General features: G+C 45.0%; 1 protein-coding gene across 1 annotated transcript; it reads left to right on the top strand.

The window, feature by feature from the left end:
* Positions 1-1,443: 1,443 nt before the first annotated feature.
* On the top strand, positions 1,444-23,025 carry Scamp5 (secretory carrier membrane protein 5). Its single transcript, XM_076851106.2, has 7 exons — positions 1,444-1,620; positions 13,996-14,050; positions 14,808-14,936; positions 18,332-18,488; positions 19,527-19,628; positions 20,067-20,184; positions 20,438-23,025. Exons 2-7 carry the CDS (start codon positions 14,044-14,046, stop codon positions 20,630-20,632), a joined length of 708 nt encoding a protein of 235 aa, XP_076707221.1. The 5' UTR covers positions 1,444-1,620; positions 13,996-14,043; the 3' UTR covers positions 20,633-23,025.
* The last annotated feature ends 483 nt before the right edge of the window (positions 23,026-23,508 follow it).

The raw sequence follows: 23,508 nt of genomic DNA on the forward strand, positions 1-23,508 counted from the left end.
TTCCCTCTCTGGCACTAGTTCTTGACTGCCTTTCTTCACTCCCTCTCCTTCTCATCCCAGCTGTGGGAGTGAGGCCCCATTCCTGGCAGGCTGGAGCCAGACAATGGGCTCTTATTCTAGGCAAAGAATCCCTGCAGTGTCTCCCACCCACTAAGGCCCCCTTCCAGGCCCAGGATGGTGTGGGTGAGGGGTGGGAGGTGGTGGGTACTGTGTGGGGGAGAGCAATTGGCTGGCAGGACAGAGAATGGCCCTGGCTGTGGAGATCCCACAGTAGATTTACTATGTAAACATCACTTACAATAAAAGCCTGTCTTCCATTCCCAGCCCCATTTCGCCAAGTGGACTCTCTCAACCCTCCAAATTTAGAATTTTAAAGCATTTATCCTGGTCTCTATTCTCTTTTAGTGTTCATTTCTGCATATTTCTGTGTGCCCCTCCACCTGGCCACTGGGGACTTAACCCATGTGTGCTTTAGCACAGAGCTACACCCATAGCCCTGTATATTTATTGAGGTACTAGGGATTGAACCCCGGGGCACTTAACCACTGAGCCTCATTCCTAGTCCTTTTTATATATTATTTAGAGACAGGGTCTCGCTGAGTTGCTCAGGGCCTTGAAAATTGCTGAAGCTGGCTTTGAACTCACCATCCTCCTCACCTAGCCCTCACTTACCTGCCTCAGCCTCCTGAGCTGCTGGGATTACAGGCTTGCCCAACTGAGCCCAGTGATTCTATTTTATATTTTTGAGATGGAGTCTTGCTAAATTGCAGAGGCTGGCCTTGATTTTGCAGTCCTCCTGTGTCAGTCTCCCAAGTCCCTGGGATTACAGGTCTGTGCTACCATGTCAGGCTTCTATTTCTTTTTCTAAGCCTCTCCCTTTTTTCCTATTCCTTTGTGTAGGTTACCTGTTTCTATTTCTGGTTTCTTTCTCATTTCATCACACCTCCTATCTTATTTTTTCATGTCTCTTTTCTCTCATGTCTTGTCTCCCTATGTTTCTTTTCCTATATTCATGGCTTGTCTCTCATCTGTCTTTCCGTTATCCATATATCCATGTCTTTGTCTCATCTCTGTCTCTTATGTCACTCTGAGCCTTTGGCTCTGAGGAACTTCATCAGTCACCATACTCTCTTGTTCTCAAAGTTTTTTTTCTTAATCCTCCTTCCTGGCATGTCTTCGAGGCCTCTGGGGTCAGCATGGGAGGTTATTCTTCCCAGTTTACTGATTTGAAAGCTGAGGCACTGGCTGCTGATGCCAGGCTCCCATCTCAAGGTCGTTTTCTTGCGTATACTCGCCTTGCTCTTGTCCCTTAGGTGCCTGCAGACCACCTGACCTGGCCAGGGCCCGGGAACTAGCACCTCGGACAGCTCTTGGAAGGTGCGGAGGTGACCGCGCCTTCCTTCTCGCGAGCGCAGGAGGAGAAGCCTTAAATGTGGATCGGAAGTCTCGCGAGAGCGGCTGCAGCAGGCTGTCCGCGCGGGCGCGCGAGGAACCAGCCCCTGGCGCGCGCGCGCTCCCGCCCCCAGCCTCCGCGCCGCTCGCGGCCGGCTCCGCGCCGCATCCCTCGGGTGCTTCACAGCTTAGCGCAGCGGCCTTTCTGCAGCTGAGCGGCTGCAGCGGGTGAGTTCTGGGCCTGAAGGCTGGGAGGAGGGCTTTGCGGGGAAACTGGGAGCCGAATGGAAGGAGGGTCACCGACTCCAGCTTTGTACCCCCTACACCTCACCTTTGGATACGGGGGGCAGGCCGAGCTTCTGGAGAGGTGGAAAGTCGAGGTGACCTTCCTGTTTGGAGCTAGGGAAGAGTGCTTTGGGCGACCCCAGGCTCCTCTAGCTCCTACCAGCCCCATCTTCTGTTCCCGCAGAGGGAACCAGAGATTTGGGTGACGTCAGACCCTTGGATTCTGGAGCCTGAGCCTTGGGCCCTCCATCCCCCTCAACCCCACCTGGCGTTCCCTGGAAACTGGCCTCCTCCTCCTGGGGATGGCGCATGCAGCTGGGGATTGGGGCGACTAGAAGCAGGTGCCTGTGGCCTGCCTTGAGCCCTTCGTCACAACAGGCACCTGCAGGTGATCTAAGTTGTATCCACCCTTGCCGACCTTTGAACAGCGAGTGTGAGCTACCTTAGGGTTGGGAGGAGGGGGATGGGAGCATTGGCTCGGGCCTGGACTCCACAATAGATTTGGGTAATGAGTTGGGGCCATGGAGGTAGCTCTTTCCAATGCTGGCAGGAGTTGATATGAGGAAGGAGGAGAGGTGTTTGTGAACCAACCGCTCACCCTCCCTGGGGGAGCTACTGATTTGGGATGGTGGGAACCAAATTCTAGAGGTTGGGACTGAAAATTGGCCATCACAGATTTAAACGGGTTATGTCTACGCTTTCTCATAGAGAGATCAAGGAGGGCCTGGCAGACTTTCCCATGGACACGGGGTGGGGCGGGGGGAGGGAGGCAAGAGCCAGTGAATAGGAGACTTTCTGGAGGAGGTGAGATTTAAACGGAGAGAGCATCCTAGGGGAGATGGTATGGGCAAAGCATAGAGGTGGGAGTGAAGTCTAGCCCTCCTCCCTATCCATTATCCTAGCCATGTGACAGCCCATGGGGTGAGGAAGTCTGGAGAATTTTGCAACCTATGCTCAACTCATTCTGCCTCCATAGGTCAGGACTGTGAAAGAGGGAGATGATTCCAGTAGGTACATGATTGGCAGAGAGCTTTTGTTTGGGGTTACACACAGAGTTGCTAGTTTAGGTTCCCTGTGAGATTGATGAGCCTGAGGGCAAAGTCTCCACTGCTGAGAGAGGACCATCTCCGCTGAATAGGTCACAGAAAGAGGGTCTTAGGTTTAGGAATGAGTTAGTGGGATTCTGGGAGGGGAGCTCTGTTTAGGGGCCTTGGGCTCTTTGGCTATTTCTTTAGTTCTTTCCCTAGCTGGCCATGGCTGAACAAGTTGATTTCTTCCCTCTCTGGACATCTATCTGCCCCTACCTTTTTGAAATAATAGGACTAAGTATCCTGCTCCCTTGAGGAAGCACTTTGTTCTAGTTTAGAGCAGCCTCCCAGTTCTTCCTCCTCTTCCTTCTGCCTGTCTGGCCCCCCTCCCTCTGCAGGCTGCATTTCCTGTCCTGCTGCCAGCCTGGAGTCTGAAGGTTTCCTGGGGAAAGTGTGATACAAAGGGCTGACAGAAGTTGTGGCCCTAGCCTGTTTGGGGGAGAGCATCAATTTTCCCATCCCACCTTTTGGGAAGATGTCCAAGTCTTAGGCAAGAACTAAATATGAATTGACTGTGCTCTGTGCAGGTCCTTCTTAGAAATTCTATCTGTGAGGGATTGAGGAAGAGATTGGATGAGAATGAGTAACCACTTAGTGTTTGATGATTGAGCACAAAATTTTTGCAGTGGGTTGCAGAGCAGGGATGTCTGGAAAGGCTTCCCAGAAGAGGTGGGATGTGAGAAGATGGTAATACTTAGAGGAGGTGAGAGGGCTACTGGTTTAGGGGCACTGGAAACAGACTAGTGGCTAGACATGATTTGCACAAAGCTGGTTGTGTAGGAAGCAGGTCAGCCTTTGGTAGAGAAGCACAGGGTGGCAGCTGATTGGCAAAATGCCTTGAGTGCCAGACACAGGATCTGTAGGAGGCTAATGAAGAATCATCAGTGGGACAGTGATAACTTGGCCAGGAAAGTACTGTTTTCTGAGGATGATTCATAGTTCTGGGATATCAGGAATAGAGAGGGGACTGGTAATATGATAGAGACCAGAAGTAGAGCAGGAGGGGTAAACTTCCATCTCAACAGATAGGATCTGAGGAAAGAGAAAATAACCATATCTGTGCCAGGAATAAGAAGTTCATGCTAGTAAACTGGAAGCCTAAGCCTAAACTAAACTGGTATTATATATAGGTGTGTGCTACTGCACCAAGCTGAGATCCTTTAACTGAGGAACACAATTTTGCTTCTCCTAAAATTGCAGTTCTATGAACTTTTAAGTGTAAAAGCCAGAGATTCCTCTTACCTCCTTGTTATATCCCTCCCCAAGTGAAAGGCTAGACCTGACATAAAGGTAAAGAATCTTGTAGTCTTCCATTTTTGTAACTCCAGTCTCCTATTGTCCTCTCTGTTCTAACCTTTGTATACAAACCAGGCAGTTTTTTCTTAGGCTCTGGCTTCTGTTCTGAATCACACATACTTTGCAGCACTGAATAGCTGACTTCTCTGTATCTGTTGCTGCCCTGATTTCTCTAACTGAACTCACTTCTGAAAGACAGCCTGGGTCCAGGTTGGAACCAGGATTAGGAAGCAGCTTCCTTTGAGGCTCCTCAACTCTAGTTAATATTTTCCCTCCCTCTGTTTCTTTTTGTTTTTCTGGAGAATTTTAGTGCTATACCACAGTCTCCTACTCCTCATCCAATTCACTCTCTCAGAGGAGGCAGGAATACCTCCTTTAGCCACCCTTTCTACAAGCCACACATGAGTCTGGGCATCATTGGCCTTTGGCCACCTCTGCAATCTTAAACTCCTTTTCTACCACAGTTTACATCTGTTTACTGACTTGGTGACCTCAAGAAAATCTCCAGTTCTCTGATACCTCCATTTTCTCTGTCATGAGAACATCCTTGGCATCCCTTCAGGACTCTATGTTCTCAGCCACTTTGCCACTTTGCCTGTGTGCCCCATCTCAGAACTAGACTCCTAATTCTGGATTCTATACTGAGAATGTAGAATGATTCTGGAGACCATCACAGACCAGGGCAGTCTGGTTCTGCTTCTAGCAGGGTCTTGAGGCTCAGTTTTCCCTCCATCACCTGTGGAAACTCTTCTCCATGCGTTCCATCTTCTCTCCAGTCCAGTAGCTGGACTACTCTCCCAAAGCCCTTTACTCATATAGAGGATGGTCTGGGTGTGTGGGGGAGGTAGAACCACCACCTATGTTTTCTCACTTTTCTTGAATCCCAGTAGAAGAGTCCTATCCAATGCCTCCACTTGGTGCAATGAATGTTGACCCTGCATGTCTCTCAAGATATCACTGCCCATCACTTTTTTCTCCTCTTTATGGTATCTTCAGCCTCTACAGTGTTTTCTTCAGTACCTGCTTCCCTGCTTATAAATATGCTCATCTCCTGTCCTGTCCTGGAGAAGATCTTTCCATCCCTGTGTTCAGCTGCTGCCACAAAAGGGATATATGACCATTGTAGAATATTTAGGAAAAAAGAAAAAGAAAGAAAATAACATCTCATTTTTTAAATAACATCTCATTATTAAGGGACAACTACTATTAATCTTTTGGTGTCTTGTCTTTTAGTGCTGTCACTGATATACTTTTTTAAAAAAATTTCAGCCAAATCAGGTAAAGTGGTGCACACCTATAATTCCAGTAACTAGGGAGGCTGAGGCAGGAAGATTTCGAGTTCAAGGTTGGACTAGGTAACTTAGTGAGACCCTGTCTCATAATAAGGAAGGGCTGGGGATGTAGCTCAGTGGTAAAGTGCCCTGGGGTTCAATTCCCAGTACCTCTGAAGAACAAAACAAACACAAACAGAAAAAAATGTCAGCCAAGCTTTTGAAAGATTAGTCTACTAGATTTGTTCCTTCTTTTTCTCCTTCATAGATTCCTAATTTCTTGGCTGTCTAACTTCTACTCCACTACTTCCCTTCCATGACCTTCTAATTACCAAATCAGCCTGTGACTGCTCTATGGCCATGGACATTGTTGACCCAGTTGACCAGTCACAGAGATTGAGATAGATCTGTATTCATTTAAAAGAAATTAAAAAAAAATTCTTAAATACCTTTAATTAATTAATTAATTAATTAATGTGGTGCTGAATATCGAACCTAGCACCGCGCATGTGCTAGGCAAGCACTCTATTGCTGAGCCACAACCCCAGCCTCACAGATCTGTATTCATTGACATGAAAAATTTCCATAGGCTATAACTGAATGGAAAATAACAGGTAGTAAAAGAACATATGTAGAATAATCTCATTTCTGGCATGTATGTATATATATATATATATATATATATATATATATATATATATATATATATAATAAATAATGAAAAACAAGCTGGGTGTGGGGCACATCTGTAATCCCAGTGTTTTGGGAGGCAGAGGCAGGAGGATTGCCAATTCAGAGCCAGCTTCAGCAATGATGAGGCTCTAAGCAACTCAGTGAGACCCTGTCTCTAAATAAAATACAAAATAGGGCTGGGGATGTGGCTCAGTGGTTGAGTGCCCTTGAGTTTAATTCCAAAAAAAAAAGAAAAAGAAAAAGAAAAACAATAACAACAACAAAAAACAATCAGGGTTGAAGGAATTAGAACTCCGTGATAAAACACTTGCTTAGCATGTGTGAGGCAATGGGTTCGATCTCCAGTATCACAGCAAAACAAAATGAAACAAACAAAAACCCACTTTGAGGCCATATATGTAATTGTATTTTTTACATATATGTTTGATTTTTTTTTTTTTTTTTTTTTTTTTGGTTTGTTTGTTTTTTAAGAAGAGAATCCTTCAGTGGCTCCCAGCCTCTTAGGGTAAATGCAAAACCTGCTCATGGCCTGGATGATTCACTTTTCAACCCTGTATTCCCTTTCCATCCCTCCCTCCACTTCAAGCTTTATTGGCAAGCACTCTGCCACTGAGCCACAATCCCAGCATTACATATTTTCTAAGAACATTCTAACAACAATTCTGTCTTCTTCAGTTCCTTGAATGTGCTATGCCATTGCTCTTCTGGCATTCCCGCCTGCTTTCCTGACCCTCTTTCCCTGGCCAATTCTTATTAGAAAAATGTCAAAGCTACAGAAAAGTTTAAAGACTAGTGCAGTGAGCTTCAGTATACCCTTCACCTAGATTCATCAGTTGTTAACATTTGGCAACAACTTTATATGTACATATGAATTTTTGGTTTTGTAGAACTATTTGAAAGTAAGTTGTGGACCACACAGTTCTAAATACTTCATTATCTCCTAAGAACAAAGACATTTTGCTACATAACCACAGTACCCAAGAAGTTTAGCATTGAACTGTAGTATTTACCAAGAAATGTGTGTATGTTCAAACTTTTCTAGGTGTCCCAAAAATATTCTTTAATACCTGTGATTTTTAAGATCCAGCATCCAAGCCAGGTAGGTGTTGCTTGATTGTAATCCCAGCAACTTAGAGGCTGAAGATGGCAAGTTCAGGCCAGCCTGGGCAATTTAGCAAGCCCCTGTCTCAAAATGAAAAGTAAAAGAGCAGAGGATGTAGCTCAGTGGTAAAGCACTTCTGGGTTTAATCCCAGTACTGCAAAACAAACGAACTGTGTGAAGTCAAAGGAATAAGGGGTATCCATGTACCTTCACCCAGATTCACCAATTGTGTTTGCTACCTTTGCTTTGATTCGGTCAATATCTAGCCATTCATCATTTTTTTTTCCTGTACTGTTTAAAACAATTTTCAGATATGATAACACTGTAACTCTAAATACTAAAGTATGTAGTTTTAAAAAATATTTTAAAAGTTCTAGATGGACAAAATACCTTTTGTTTTTGTAGATCCTTTATTTTATTTATTTATTTTTTTTAATGTGGTGCAGAGGATTGAACCCAGTGCCTCATACGTGTGAGGCAAGTGCTCTGCCACTGAGCCACAATCCCAGCATTACATATTTTCTAAGAACATTCTAACAACATTTTTTATATAACCTTAATACCATTATCACACCCAAGAAATGTAATATCAATAGAATAATATTATCTAGTTTAGAGTCCATATTTGTGTTTCTTCCATTATCCCAGTGATGTTTGTTAAAGGTCTCCCCCTTGAATCACAACCCAATCAAGGTTTACACATTGCTTTTTTTTTTTTAAGTATTGTTTTTTTTTGACATTGATGGGTCTTTATTTTGTTCATTTATTTATATGTGGTGCTGAGAATAGAACCCACTGCCTTACACATGCTAGGCAAGTGCCCTACCACTGAGCCACAAACCCAGGTCCTACATACACTTTGCTTTTTGTAGTTATTTGTCTTTATTCCCCTATAATTTAGAGAAATCACTCATCTTTTTCTTTTTTTTTTTCTTGTCTTTTAGGATGTTGGCATTTTTAAATAGTGTAGATCAGTTTTTAGACTGCTTCGCAACTTGAATATGTGTGATTATTTCTCATGGTTGGTGTCAGATCAAGCATTTTGTGGCAGGAATATTACATGCCCTTCTCCATGGATAACACTGGGAGGCAATAATGTCACTTTGTTGTCACTGACACTTTTTTTTTTTCTTTTTGGTACCAGAGATTGAATTCGGGGGCACTGAACCACATCTCCAGCCCTATTTTGTATTTTATTTAGAGACAGGGTCTCACTGAGTTGCTTAGTGCTTTGCCATTGCTGAGGCTGGCTTTGAACTCATGATCCTCCTGTCTCTGCCTCCCGAGCCACTGGGATTACAGGCATGAGCCACCGTGCCCAGCATTGTCATTGACATTATTGGTAAAAATTTATACTTGGTTATGGTGGCATCTGTGAACTTTCCTTCAGGGTAAAAATGACTTTTCTACTTTTGAGTCAGTCAGCTTTTTGTTGATGTGACCAAAATACCCAATTAGAACAACTTAGAGAGCTGGGGATATAGCTCAGTTGGTAGAGTGTTTGCCTTGCATGCACAAGACCCTGGTTTCAATCCCCAGCACCACATACACACAGAACAACTTAGAGGGGGAAAAGTTTATTTTGGCTCACGTTTCAGAGGTTTAGTACATGGTAGATTGAGTCCATTGCTCTGGGCCCAAGGTGAGGTAGATTATCATGGTGGAGAAAAGGTGCTCTATTCATGGTGGCCTGGAAGCAGAGAGGAAGGGGAAGGGGCAGCAGGGAAGATGAACCCTTCTAGATGAATCTCTCCCAGTGACCCACCTTCTCCAGCTATGCCCCACCTATTTACAGTTACCATCTAGTTCATTCAAACTAGGGTGGACTGATTAGGTTACAGCTCCCACAGTCCAGTCATTTCACCTCTGTACATTTCTGCATTAACACAGGAGCTTTTGGGGGACAAATCATATCTAAATGGTAGCACCTATGTAATTAAGTCATGTTAGGGCTAATCCTCTAAGACCTCATGACTCTCCTCTTCAGCTGTCTTTCAACTAGTGGTTTTAGAGGCTACTGATGTTGTTTGCCTGAATTAGCTGTTGCATTAATGATTGTGAAACTGCGAGATTTTTCTCATTCTGTCACTCCTTCATTTATGGCTGTGTTCTGCAAAGACCTTTTGCTTCTTCTTCCATCTCTCTCTCTTTTTTTGGGGGGAGGGGACAGGGGTACTTGGGATTGAGCTTAGGGGCACTCGACCACTGAGTGACATCCCTGGTCCTATTTTTTGTATTTTCTTTGGAGACAGGGTCTCACTGAGTTGTGTAGCACCTTACTTTTTGCTGAGGCTGTCTTTGAACCTGTCTCAACCTCCCGAGCCACTGGGATTATAGTTGTGTACCACCACACCAGCTTCATTTTCTTATTTTGAGACAGACTTCCTAAATTTTCAGGCTGGCCTGGAACTTGTGATCCTCTTGCCTTAGCCTCCAAAATATTCTCAGCATAATTGCTGAGAATACAGGCATGTGCCACAGCTTCTAGCTCATTTTATTTTTTGATATTCTAATAGTCCCAAATTTGGTAGGTCATAGCCCCTTCAGGGTGGTTCCTGTGTCCCTTTGACATGCCTCATTAGTTGTTGAGTGTTTTCTTATTATTTTTGGTACCACAGTGTGTTCCATTCTGGCCTTGTAGGACATTTCCTGTCCTAGTTTGGAGCCAGCCATACATATTTTTTAAATGATGAGTTAAAATCCAGCTATTACAGAGCTCTTTCATACTCTAACAGGAAGAGCCTGTGTTCCCTACATCAACACCTTAACTTATTGACTCTCTGTTAGAGTGCATATGACAAAGCTTCAAAATCACAACAGGACCAACAGTAACAGTAAGCCTACTAAAATTCAAGATTTCTTTTTCCTCTTTCTTTTTTTTCTGAGGTACTGGGAATTGAATCCAAGGGCACATGCCACTGAGCTATATCTCCAGACCTTTTCATTTTTTATTTTGAGACAGAGTCTTGCTAAATTGCTAAGGCCAGCCTTGAACTTGTGATCTTTCTGCTTCTGCCTCCCAAAAAGGGATTATAGACATGCACCACCATGCTCTGTTAAAATTCAAGATTTCTTTCCAGTTATTTTTGTCCTTGAGGTATATCTTTTTAAGAGAACACAGAGTACTATGATCCAAAGATACTAGGCAAATTACTTTTTCTATGAATGTTACCAATTTAATATACACATAGCTTCATTTGTTTATATTTGTTTCAGTTTTAGAGTTTGCTTTTCTTTCTGGCTTGTTTTTGAATATGCAAGTCTTTGTATGTACAAAAGTATATAAAAAAACTTTACCCAAAGAAGTCTCTCTAGGAGCTGGGGTTGTTAGCTCAGTGATAGAGCACTTGCCAAACAAGTATGAGACCCTGGGTTCAATCTCTAGTACCAGTAGTACCATTTAAAAAAAAAAAAGGGCTGGGGATGTGGCTCAAGCGGTAGCGCGCTCGCCTGGCATGCGTGCGGCCCGGGTTCGATCCTCAGCACCACATACAAACAAAAATGTTGTGTCCACCGAGAACTAAAAAATAAACATTAAAAAAATTCTAAAAAAAAAAAAAAAAAAAAAAAAAGTCTCTCTCAAGGTCCTAGCCCTTCCATCGTGTAAGTGACTATTACTTTCTGGTTTGTTCTTCCTGTATTTTTTCCCCAAACTAAGCAAATTCATGTGCATGTTCTTACTTCCCCTTCTTTTGCACATAACGAGTAGCATTCTATTTATACTTTTTGTACTTTGCTTTTTTTTTTGTACCAGGAATTGAACCCAGGGGCACCTAACCACTGAGCCACATCCCCAGCCCTTTTTATTTTTTTATTTAGAGACAAAGTCTCACTAAGTTGCTAAGGGCCTTGCTAAGTTGCTGAGGCTGGCTTTGAACTTGTGATCCTCTTGCCTCAGCCTCCCAAGCTGCTGGAATTACAGGTGTGCAACTCCACATCTGGCTGTAGTTTGCTTTTTTAAAAATTTAATATATCCTGGAAATCTTTCCTTAGTAATTCATAGAACTTATCTTCATTCTTTTTTTTTTTTTTTAAAGAGAGAGTGAGTGTGTGTGTGTGTGTGTGTGTGTGTGAGAGAGAGAGAGAGAGAGAGAGAGAGAGAGAGAGAGAATTTTTTAATGTTTATTTTTTAGTTTTCGGCAGACACAACATCTTTGTTTGTATGTGGTGCTGAGGATCGAATCTGGGCCTCATGCATGCCAGGCAAGCACGCTACTGCTTGAGCCACATCCCCAGCCCTCTTCATTCTTTTTTACATCAATGTAATAGTCACATTTAGGTTGCTTTCAACAATTTGCTGTTACAAATACTGTCACTGTTGAATAGTGTATTTGTTGTTTCTTATTTGTGGATAAATAAGATTTGGGGGTCAAGAGGAAAGATATTTTTGTTCTCTCCCTTCATGTTTTTTTTCCTTATGTTTTTCTTCTGTTCTGTATCATGCTGTTTTTGAACTACTGATGATTGTGGAGATTTTTTCATCCTTAAACCTGGAAGTTCTTAACATTTTCTTTTTAAACGGGCCAGGTTATGGTGGTACATGCCTATAATCTGAATTACTCTGGAGGCTGAGGCAGGGATTGCAAGTTTGAGGCCAATCTGGGCAATTTAGGGAGACCCTGTCTCAAAATAAAATATAAAAAGGGATAACGCCCCAGGTTCAATCCCCAGTATTGAGGAGGGGAGGGGAGTAACAGTTGTAGAGCATTTTTAGAAATAGCTGTGGAACTGTCCACTGTATGACAGTACCATTTATTTCATAAACCCTTTATTGATGGTCAGATAGCTTGTTTCCAGTTCTTAATTTACATGTTACATGTTACAATTATGCAACTGTGGATGGGTATCACTTCATGCACATCTCTATCATGCCTTGTGTATATGTGTGTGTGTGTGTGTGTGTGAGAGAGAGAGAGTGTGTGTGTGTGTATGGTTGTAGATGGACACAATACCTTTATTTTATTATTATTATTATTAATTTATTTTTTTATGTGGTGCTGGGGATTGAACCCAGTGTCTCATGCATGCTAGGCAAGTACTCTACCACTGAGCCACAACCCTGGCTCTGTGCCTTGTTTCTTTTTGTGGTAGATATTGTTGGATTTTTTTTTAAATATTTATTTTTTAGTTGTAGTTGGACACATTACCTTTATTTTATTTATTTATTTTTATGTGGTACTGAGGATTGAACCCAGAGCCTCGCACATGCGAGGCGATCGCTCTACTGCTGAGCCACAACCCCAGCCCCACATGTTGTTGGATTTTTGTCTCTGTATTTGATTCCATACCATAAAAGGGCCACAGAAGATTTTAATTGCCTAGATTAAATTCAGAGGATTTTGACTGGAATGCTAATTTTTTAAATTGAAGTACAGATTGAACATTTCTAATACAAAAATACAAAACCCTTTGAAATCCTGTCATGCTCTGAAAGTTTCAGATTTTGGAGCATTTTTAATTTTTAGGTTAGAGATGCTCAACAGAAAAACTAAAAAATGTGATAAAATTGAAAAATTGGAATCAAACACTTCAGGTGACAAGCATTTTCGATCAGGAATGCTTGACCTATGTTTATAACACAGGAAAGTATACAAATTGTAACTGCATGCTTAGTGAATTTTCCCAAGATCTACACCTCTGTAACTAGCATGTGGGTCAGGCACAACCATTATAGGCAGCTCATATGCTTGCACCCTGTCACTGCCTCTTGATGATAATACTGCCCTCATTTCTAACATCATAGATTAGATTTGCTAGTTTTAAAACTTTAGATAAATCTCAGTCAAACATAGAAATGTTACATTGCCTTAGGACTTGTAACATTTCTGCTTTTCGTTACAGATGTGTCCACCAAAGTTACTATTCCAGCAGTTATCTAGGGCTTACTAGCTTCCTTGGCCTTAACTCAACAATGATTACTTAATGTGTATCCTAGCCAGGCCTCCTGCTAAAGTCCCAACCACATGTCAGCAAGAAGCCCTGCTGGGTGTCTCCCAATGCTGCAAACCACGTATGTCCATAATTCAGTTTTCTTGTCTGCCCTGGACCCTAGGCCTCTTCTCACACTGTTCTCCTACTTCCCCAGGCGCCTTAAAATCCCTTCACACTTGCCTCCAGCCTCATCTGCGGCTCCCTCCACATTTTTACTCTTTGCTTTGACCACAGCAACTTTCATTCCCTTACAAATATGAAGCTCCTTCACACATGAGTGTCTGTGGGATGCTTCCCCTCTGCCTTCCTCAAAGACTGCCCTGCTCTGGGTAACTCCTCTTCATTCTCCAGGTGTTTGATTACTGTTTATATTTTATTTCCCTAATTCTCAAGATCAGGTTAGATCACCTTGATAGATGCTATGATGTTTTCAGAGCAGCCCTTCTTCCCTGCATAATTAGTGGCAGGGTTATTGACTATTTCATGTGGAGGGCAGGGACCACATCTGTTCTGCTCACACTCTGCTTGGTGCCTGGCAGCTAAGTATCAATAAGTGAACAAATGACTGAAGGCTACAGGGAGGAGGGAGGACATCTCAGCCTGCAGCCTGTGTTTAGGATCAAGGAACAGTTTCCTCTTTCTGAGGTCTTTGGTCCCTTGAGTCTTCACTGTCACTTGGCTTTCCTTGCATGAGGTCCCCTCCCTGAAAGGAATCAAAAGAAACTTTGTACCTTGAGGCAAAGGGTAGGAGTAGCTGGAAGGATGTGGCTGGTGAATGGTGGCTCTGTGAAGTGGGGAGCTGACTCCACTGGGTTTTTTTCCACTGTGGGAATGAGCCAGGTCTGTCTCTAGGAGACTGCAGCCCAGCTGGGGCTTAGAAAGGTACTAGGTTGGGTGGGTCCCTGAATCTCACCCTTTTCTGGCTTTTTCCTTTCAGTTCAGGACAAAGAGTTGTGGGCAGGCCTCTGGGCCAACTGGTACCAACATGGCAGGTAAGTAGAGGGATGGGCTGTGTCGGTAGATTGAGTGAACAAAAGATGTTCCTTGTCACGTTATTTCCTCTAGTCTTTGGAGGTCAGGCTCTTTCTGTCTTCTTGTCCCAGGTGTTTCCTACTCTCCCCACTAAAGCCTATCTGAGAACCTATCTAAGGGCTAGTCAGCTGTCTAGTCCTCTGTCAGATCTCTCTGATCCTGGGGATTGAGCATCTTAATTTCCCTGTCTAGTTGACCCATTGACTGATTAGCAGCCTGGCTGGCCCAGCCCCCTTCCCCTCTGTCACTGTTCTTTTCTAATACTCTGAGACCTCTTCTTTCTGGTTTCTGAGTGTCAGATTTTTGAAGGCTCCAAGGTACAGAGTGCCAGCTGGAGGAAACTTTAGGGACTATGTAACACCACTGGACAAACTGGATTCTGGAGAGGGGCAGTGATTTAAATGAATGAGTGTTGGGGTGGAGGCTGGGACTCACATCTCTTCACTCTCACCTATCCTGTTTTCTCTGCTTGGAACTGGCTTCCCCAGTGAATAGTCTTTATTTTTTATTCTTCTGAGGGACATCATCTCAGGACCTTTGGTTACATTGGGATCATCTTGGCAGACCTGGGAAGTAGGGACACCTGGGTGGGATTAGCAAAGCAGCCAGTGGCCCCAGGGGCTGAGCAGGTAACTTGGCCAGGGAGAGGAGTGGCATATTGGACTGTAGGGAAGGGAAACATTATAGATGATGCCATATGGTGTGCCTCACCCACAGAGAAAGTGAACAACTTCCCACCATTGCCCAAGTTCATCCCTCTGAAGCCATGTTTCTACCAAGACTTCGAGGCAGACATCCCTCCTCAGCATCTCAGCATGACTAAGCGCCTCTATTACCTCTGGATGTGTGAGTACTGTGGGGATGGAGTGGGCCAGGGTGGGTGGGGAGGAAGGAAAACTGGGGGGGGGGCTGGGCATTGGGGTAGGGAGCCCACAGGCCTGGCTGTCCTTCAGTCCCATGTGTGGCAACTGAGTGGACCAGGAAGTCTTTCCCCTGGCTTCCAGAAGGCTCCTTTCATAGACTGATTCCTGAGCTAGACCTCAGTTTCCTCCATTGAGGCCTTTCTTTCCTTCTTTCCCTCCCCCCATCTTTCATTTATAGAGCCTTGGGTTAGAGTTCTCTTTTTGCAGTGTAATTCCTCTTGTTTTGCTTCCCTTCCCCTTTCCACTTGAGTAGCTTTACAGGGAACTCTGGTAACCTGAGGATTCTGGATTTGGAAGAGAATTCTTCCCTCAAAGCCTCATTTTTCTTGCTTTCTCAAGGAGATTGCTCAAAGAGAAAAGCATTCAACTGTGAGTTGGGAGACATGGATCCAGTTTGTTTCATGGCTTCACTTCCCAAGCAGCAGATTCCCCATATGTAGAAAGAGAATTGGTTTAGTAATTGCTATGGTTCCATGTAGCTGTGTGGTTTATATTTCTAGGAGTATAGAGTTCTAATGTTGCAAGGTTTTGAGGCTGAGAGTCTTAAGTCCCCCACTTCTGATGATCTATGGCAAGTTGAAGAGAAAGGTGTCATCAAAGGGGAATGGGACTTGGCTATGCCCAGGTTGGTTTGAAGGCACTGCTTTGGCACATGAGGAGAGGGCAGGCTGCTGGTCCTGTGCAAGGTATCATCCTCAGGGAGCCCCAGACACCACACTTGTGATCTGTCATATTTGACTTTCCCTTGAATCAGGCCTGCACAAATAGGTAGATGATTGATTTTGCCAAGAAGGTGGGAAAGAATGCTGTCTTTACAGCAGAGCCTTCATGGGATGGTAGAAAGAGTAAAGGGTCAGAGTTGGGTGCATACCTATTGTCTCATCTATTCAGGAAGGATTGTTTGAGCCTGCAGGTCCAAGATCCCCCTGAGCAACTTAGTGAGAACTCATTAAAAAACTAATAAACAAACAAACAAAAATTTAAAAGAAAACAAAGAATAGATGGTTAGGCAGATAAGCCAAGTTTAGAGGCCTGGCTTGTCCTTTGGGTAGAGAAGGGATCTGCTCAAGGGAGTTCCCTCCCTGTAACATGAGAGAAGGAAGGGATGGGGCAGCTGTGGGTAGATCTGTAGATGTTGAGAAAAAAATGAGGAGTTACTGCTCTTGGCTTTCCATTCCTTTCCATCAGATATGATGTAGGCATGGGGGCGGGAACTTTCGGATAGATGAGTCCAGAATGAGAGCAAGTTTGTGGCAGAGGGTCAGGATACCTGCTAAAGAAACCTGGCCCCTAAGATTTCTGGGTCATGTAAAAGGTCCATTTGAGGTTACCTGCTATGAATTTTAGTCCTCCTAGGCTTTTCTGTGGCATTCCCCCCAACACACACACACCCACCAGGGACTTTCAGCTCAGGTGCAAATAGTCATCCAGAATGAGTGTGACCAGAAGACAGGGCAGGGGAGTGTAATGAATTATGAACTTTATGCTGGATGAAGAGAGGAGTGAAGATAGTAAAACTCATGGGTAGAGAAAAGATGTCCATTCCAAAGAGGGAGTAGAATAATTGTAGCAGAGCACTAGAGCAAATAAGCTAGAGAGGGGTGTGACTGGAAAGAGAGATGTCAACCAATATGATAAATGGTTAGTGTCTTTTCTTTTTTATATATATTGTTTTAGTTGTAGATGGACACAATACCTATATTTTATTTATTTATGTGATGCTGAGTATCAAACCCAGTGCCTCACACGTGCTAGGAAAATGCTTTACAACTGAGCCCCAACTCCAGCCCGGTTAGTACCTTTTCTATGTAAAAAGCAAATAAAATCAGTAAGAATATTAAGGCTCCAGGAAATTGTGTAGCATGAACAAGGATGGTAGTAGGACAGCTGGAATACATTGGAAAAAGTGTCCATACTTGTTATGAGGGGCTCTGAGATAGTCATACCTGCATACAAATGACAGAGTTATCAGGCCAGATCAGATTTGGGAAGCACTGTGTGACCCTGGCTTCCTGGAACTCCACTCCTGGGGAGATCTCATCCAGAAGCTGGATTTAAGGACTATAAATATCTCCTAAGTCCTTATTAGGTGCCTGCTAGGTGCTTGGGTTCTGAGGAAATATATATAAGCCTGAGATGTGGAAGGATTCTATTCAGAACCACAGATGCCTGGCTGTTTGAGGCCAAGATTGAGCGGCCCTTGCTTTGTTTATTCAGCAGATCTTGTAGATTCAGTTCAGTGTTCAAGGAAGGGAGCACTCTGATGTCAGAAAACTGAGGTGTGTGAGAGTACCAGCATTGATTTTTTTTTTTTTTTTTAAGCAAGGAGTCTTTGAGGCACCTGTTTGCTGTGACCCTGTAATACTGTGATTCCTAGGCTCAGCTAGATGATGTGGGGACAGAGGAGGGAAAGCCTCGATCTATCTTGGGGAGTGTCTAGTCTGACTGATGGTTTGTATTTGGGGGACTATGAGCATCTCAGGTCTGAAGGAGGTCAGAGGGGTGAGAGATGAGTAAGGAAGGCTTCTTGGAGGAGGAAGCTTAATAGCTGTCTATGAAATTGATTAAAGACTGAGATCCCAATATCACTGCATATCCCATTTAAGTGCAGGGGAGATGTCACAGTGATTTGGAGAGATGTTTCCACAAAGCCTTTTGCTTTTGCCTTTTCATGCCCCTACCTTGCAAGTGAAGGTATAAGATGCCTTGGGCTTAGTGACTGCTGCAGGTCTGGGAGGATCAGGGACTGAAGCCTTTCTGTTTTGTGGTGCTGGGATTCATATGTAGGGCCTGGTGCATTTTAGGCACATGCTCTACCACTGAGCTATATCCCTAGTCCAAAGACCTTTCTTACAAGAACGTTTCTACCACCCTGAGGCTTGGGGGCCCTTAAAAGGGGCTTGATGGGCAGAAACTCTGGGTTCCTGTTCTGGAGACTCTTTGTTCTCTGGATTTCTCAGATTCCCAGGAGTGGGTATGGGGAGGGGTTTGGTCAAAGCTTCCAACTTTTTTCTTATAGTCTGTACTCCTCTGTATGTGTTTGTGTGTCTTATGTGTCTGTGTGTATGTATTCATTGATATGGGTTGTGGGTCTTCTGTGTGGGTGTGAATCTATAAATGTGGTTTGTTTTTGTATGTGTATATCCGTGTGTGTCTACATCTCTCTGTTTGTGCTACTGGCATGTGTTTATGGGTCTGTGTTGAGTTCTGGGTATGTGTTATCCATGTTTGGGTGCTCACGTATCTCTGAATGGACTTGGATGCATGTGTGCATGTTGGTGTCTATCTCTGTGTGTGCATGTGCTCCTGGGTCTGCAGTGAACAGCATCACACTGGCCGTGAACCTGGTGGGCTGTCTTGCGTGGCTGATCGGAGGCGGGGGATCCACCAACTTTGGCCTCGCCTTTCTCTGGCTCATCCTCTTCACACCCTGCTCCTACGTCTGCTGGTTTCGGCCCATTTACAAGGCCTTCAAGTAAGTGGTTGGCACTGACCCTAGCTCCTAGCCCTATTTGTCCACTCCCTTTTTTTCTTTTCTACATCTTCTCTCTCTGCCATCACCCCTACCTCCCCCAATATCACTTTCCCTTGTTCACCATTGCCTCAGATTATTGTGGGGCTTGAGCTTCCTGGAAGCTCCAGGCTGGGGTGAGAGGGATGGGAGAAACTTCCTGTTAGTTCTTTCCCTTCCACTCTGTCTTTGGGAGTGGAGGACACAGAGACCAGATCTATTTCTATCTTCTCCCATCACCTTTCTTGGTGGAGCTGCCCATCCTTGATTGGTGATAAGAAGACCATTTAACAATGCCAGTGGAAACAGCTATCTATCTATCAACCATTGGTACTATTCATATGCAAATGAAGTCATCTGACTCTGTACCAAAGGGAGCACCCATCCATGTGTCAGTGGCATTGACTGTCTTGATGCCTGTGAGTGCCCATTTAGTGCCAAATAGGATTTCAACCTTGTGCCAATGGAACATACCAACAAGGCTGTTTGTCTTGATGTCAGTAGACTATTCTAATGGGACCTTAATTTTGTTTTTTTTTTTTTTTTTGTCAATTATTAGTCCATCTGTCTATGTGCCAGCTAGTTATCTTCGTGCCAATAAGGTGTCCATTCAGTGCCAGCGGAATTTTCTGACTCTGGGCCTATGGGACCATCCATCCATGTACCAGTATGTTTTAGTGCCAATGTGGCTACCCTTGAGAGTGGGGCTGCTTGCTTCTGCCCCAATGAAGCCATCTATTTCTATGCCAATGGGGCCATCCTTCCATGTGCCAGTGGTTGGTCTATTCATGAAGAGATCCCCTCCCTGTGTAAATGTTGCATACACAGGTCAAACCCATGGAAACATTCAAAGATTTATGGATAAAGGGTATCCCATTCTGGTCTCTCAATTAAGGCCAAATTAAGGCCTCCATTATGCATTCACTTCAACTTAGAAAGGCTTGGGGTCCTTGAAGGCAGGGAAACCCTGGCTGTTTGCTTAGGCCATCTTCTCTGATGCAGGACCGACAGCTCTTTCAGCTTCATGGCATTCTTCTTCACCTTCACGGCCCAACTGGTCATCAGCATCATCCAGGCTGTGGGCATCCCAGGCTGGGGCGTCTGGTAAGAGGCAGGGGACTTGCTTGGGGCTGGTAGGAATGACACCTTGGGTGTGTCCTTTGCTTACCTCTGTGTGCTAAACTGCCTAGACTGTGAGGACACTGTGGGTGACTAGTTACTGGAAGAGTGAAAGGATTCAGGACAGTGTAGTAGCCACCACCAGTGAATTAAGGGAAGGAGAATTGGGCAGTGGTTTCTGGGCAGCTGGGAAGTGTCAAGCGTTGTGGGAAAACCTTAGGGAAGGAAGCCTTGTATCTGATCCCTAAGGAAGGGGTCTTCTGAGCCACTGATACAGGCCCTTGGATATCAGTAAGATAGTTCTTCTGCATCCAATGATGTGGTTCCTCCCTGTGGCAATGGAATGGCTCCCTGCCCCAGTGGGATGTATCTGGGTATGCCTCCTTCTGCCTGCATAGCCCCACAGCTGGCCTTTTCTTACAGTGGCTGGATTGCCACCATCTCCTACTTCGGGACAAACATTGGCTCAGCAGTGGTGATGCTCATTCCCACCATCATGTTCACAGTCGTGGCTGTCTTTTCCTTCATCGCCCTCAGCATGGTATGTGGCCACCTCAAAGGTGAGAGGGTAGGTTGGGAAGGGACTATGATCTGAAACAATCCTTCCTCCAAATTACAAGAGGAGCCAGAGGTGTTCCAAGTTAACTCACTCTGGAATTACCTGCTAGACTTTCCTACTGGTGCACAGTGCATGGGTCAGGAGGGAGGACTGGTTTTTACATGTGGATCCCATCTGTTTCCTGGATAGGCTGCCTCTTTCTTTGGATTAACTCTTCCTTATCCTTCTTCTACAGGTTCATAAATTCTATCGGGGAAGTGGGGGAAGTTTCAGCAAAGCTCAGGAGGAATGGACCACAGGGGCATGGAAGAACCCACATGTGCAGCAGGCAGCCCAGAATGCAGCCATGGGGGCAGCCCAGGGTGCCATGAATCAGCCGCAGACTCAGTATTCCGCCACCCCTAATTACACATATTCCAATGAGATGTGAGCCAGCCAAGCCTACAGGAGGCAGGGCTGGGGGCCAGTGGGACAGGGGGCTCAAGCTACAGCATCTGTTGTGGTAACCAAGCAGGGTTTCCCCTTCCCTTTTCTCCTCCTCCCCAACTTTGTACAAAGAATCAGAGTTATATATATATATATATATATATATATATGTCTATTCCCTGCCCCCACTTTTTGGTTCCTGCTCTTAGATCTTTAAGAGCTGTGGGTTGCACGTGGAGCTGTCCCGTGCAGTGGTAGCTGTGTCTATGTCCCCTTGTGAAATAGTTGCAGTGAAGGTCTCTTGTTGTGGTGCTAGCTGTATGTTTAGAACTAAACCAGCCCCCCCACCCTCACCAGGCTGCCCCCTCTGACCCTGACCCAGGGACTCCTTATGGGGCAGGGGGAGGCAAAGCAGGGAGCCTGGCGCCCTCTGCAGGGTTATGAGCTGAAACTTTCCACTTTTGTCCCTATTGGGAAGCAACAGTATTTAGCACATATGGTGGTAGGTGGAAGGTGGGGACAAGCAGGGGTGCTTCCCTTGCTTCTTGTAATCCATCTGATCTCCTCCCTCAGTCTTCTCCTCTCCTTGTCTCCTCCCTGCCATCAGATTCCCAGTGCTCACTTCCATCATCCAGGGTCTCTTTCTCTTTCCTGTGTGGCTTTTCTGTCTTCCCCAAGGCTGTGTCCCAGTTATATCTGCTTCTAAGACTAAGCCCACATTCCCAAATCTGATCTGATTTCCAGTTCAAGTACGCTGAGAGGGGAGCTGAGCCTCAGCCCTGATGTTGAAGGGGTATGCAGCTGGAGATTCAAAGCCCACCTGGGAACCTGAATTCCAGGGAATGGAAATACAGGATTGGTCTCCTTGCCTCTGAATCCATCTGTCTGTTTTCTTCTGCTTCCTCCTCAACCCTCAAATCCTTGGGCTTGACTCCTCTACCCTGGCCTTACTGCCTTCCCTGAGGAGTTGGGTTCTGTGGGCATTTGTCATCTTCAGTTGTGCTGGAGCAGAAGATATGTAAATAATTATTAGTCCCTGGGGAGGTCTGGCTATTCTCATTCCACTGGAGCTTCTAGGTATCTCTGAGTGACCATAGGATTCCACTGGATTCCTTGGAGCAATAGCTGTTCTGTTTGGGTCTGGCAGGAAGTACAGGGCTCAGAGGGCCAGAACTGGAAGAGAGATCAGAAGAAGGCAGACAGTATCCAATGAGAGAGGAGCATGCCACTCGTAGTCTCACTTGCTCTTGGCCACAGAAAAGTGCGGGGCACTTGAACTTGGAGCCCAGGGAAAAGTGCACAGGTCCAATCCTTGTTGTAAGCACAATGAACCTAAATGGTATTTCTGGTTAGTCAGGGAGGGAAGAAGAGATGCTTTGGCTTTACTTTTTGGTTTAGGTATCCCCCACCCCACATCCAAATCAAGATAACTTCCTTCCTTCTGTCTAAAGGATTTGGTTCTTGGCAATTCTTCACCCTGTTAACACCTCTTTCCCCTTCTAAGAGGCCCAAACAGGGGCTGTTTTGTTTGAAGCAGTGATGAACATTGCTGGCAGAGGCCTCAACTCTGTATGAGACCTGGATGGAATTGGGTTCTCACCCAAGGAGCAGCTCCCTATTTCCTACCCTCTCTTCTTCCAGTGGAAGCCCACCTGGGCTAGATGAATTGGAAAACCAGACCCTACTTGACCACTCTAGGCTGGCTCCTCCTTGAAACTTAACACCTCACTTTGCAGGCCACTCTGAGCATTGACCTACCACTACTTCATAAAGTTCTTTTCTAATGGTCCCTTAGGCTTGGGTCACAAAATATAATTGGTTCTCTTATCATTTTCCTTCTGGAGAGCAGTTGTCACAGCCCCTGGTATCTGAAGAGACCCTTCCTTCCCCTTGATCCCAGTCCTCTGATTCCCTTTCCCTTAATCCCTCTGGTAGTTCCAGGAAGACTGTGCTCCAGTTGCTAGCCTGGCATCCATGGCCTGTTGGATGCCACCTTCAATCAATTTCCTGTCCTACCTGCCTTTCCTCTGAACTGGCTCAGACCTGTATGGCTGTGCCTGGCATTGTCCTTGGAAACCCTATTACCTACGTCTGGCCCAGCTTATTCAGTCTCTGGGAGGCTGTATTTCTAGGCAACTATGCACTTTCCTGTGGTGGGAACCAGGATGAGAAGTGGGGGTTGGACATAGAACCCTCTCTGCTGGATGGTCTGGCTTGGAGGTGGGTCAAGGAGGGCCCAGTTATGGGGATCCTCAGGTGTGTGGCCAGCCAGTGATCTGTTTTTGCATTTTCCTGGTGCCCACTGCCCCTCCTTGTTTCTGGGAGGCATAAACCATTCCCTAGCTGGCAGTTGATCTGCCTGAGCCAATGTGTCTATCTGTGGTAACTGAGTGAACAAAAATAAAGGGGAACATTTGACCCTGTCTATTGTGTCATGTGTCTTCATGTTGGCCGGTATGGAGCCTTACCTTGGGCCATAGGGCAGAGGTGTGAAGGTGAGATGGGTGAGTTGGGTGATCTGTGGAGTTATTCCAAAAGCCGAGCATGGTTTTTTTTTGTTTTTTTTTTTTGGTGCTGGAGATTGAACCCAAGGCTTTGTACATGTGAGGCAAGCACTCTACCAAATGAGCTATATTCCCAGCCCAAGCCATGCACTTTCGTGTGGTTATTCCTCTGTGGCAGCTTTGAGTAGGCCTTGAAGTTGCCACATAGGCCTTCTGCTTGTTAGGAGGAGAAAGCTGTGAATTCCTGAGAAGGAAGTAGAAATAAGATGGATCAGTGGGTGAGGGGTGGTTTAGTCCACATGGTTCACTGTGGACAAGGGAAAGAGTAGAGCATAGTGGTCCCTCAGCTGTCACCGTGGGATACCTGTATCTGGTT

This window comes from Callospermophilus lateralis, chromosome 3 (genome assembly GCF_048772815.1).
Source record: "Callospermophilus lateralis isolate mCalLat2 chromosome 3, mCalLat2.hap1, whole genome shotgun sequence".
Lineage (NCBI taxonomy): Eukaryota > Metazoa > Chordata > Mammalia > Rodentia > Sciuridae > Callospermophilus > Callospermophilus lateralis.

Excerpts from the sequence above, each read along its gene's own strand:
- Scamp5 (XM_076851106.2), top strand. Across the intron at positions 14,937-18,331 it reads CCTCTATTACCTCTGGATGT|TGAACAGCATCACACTGGCC; the intron begins GTGAGTACTGTG and ends CTGGGTCTGCAG. Across the intron at positions 20,185-20,437 it reads CCTTCATCGCCCTCAGCATG|GTTCATAAATTCTATCGGGG; the intron begins GTATGTGGCCAC and ends CTTCTTCTACAG.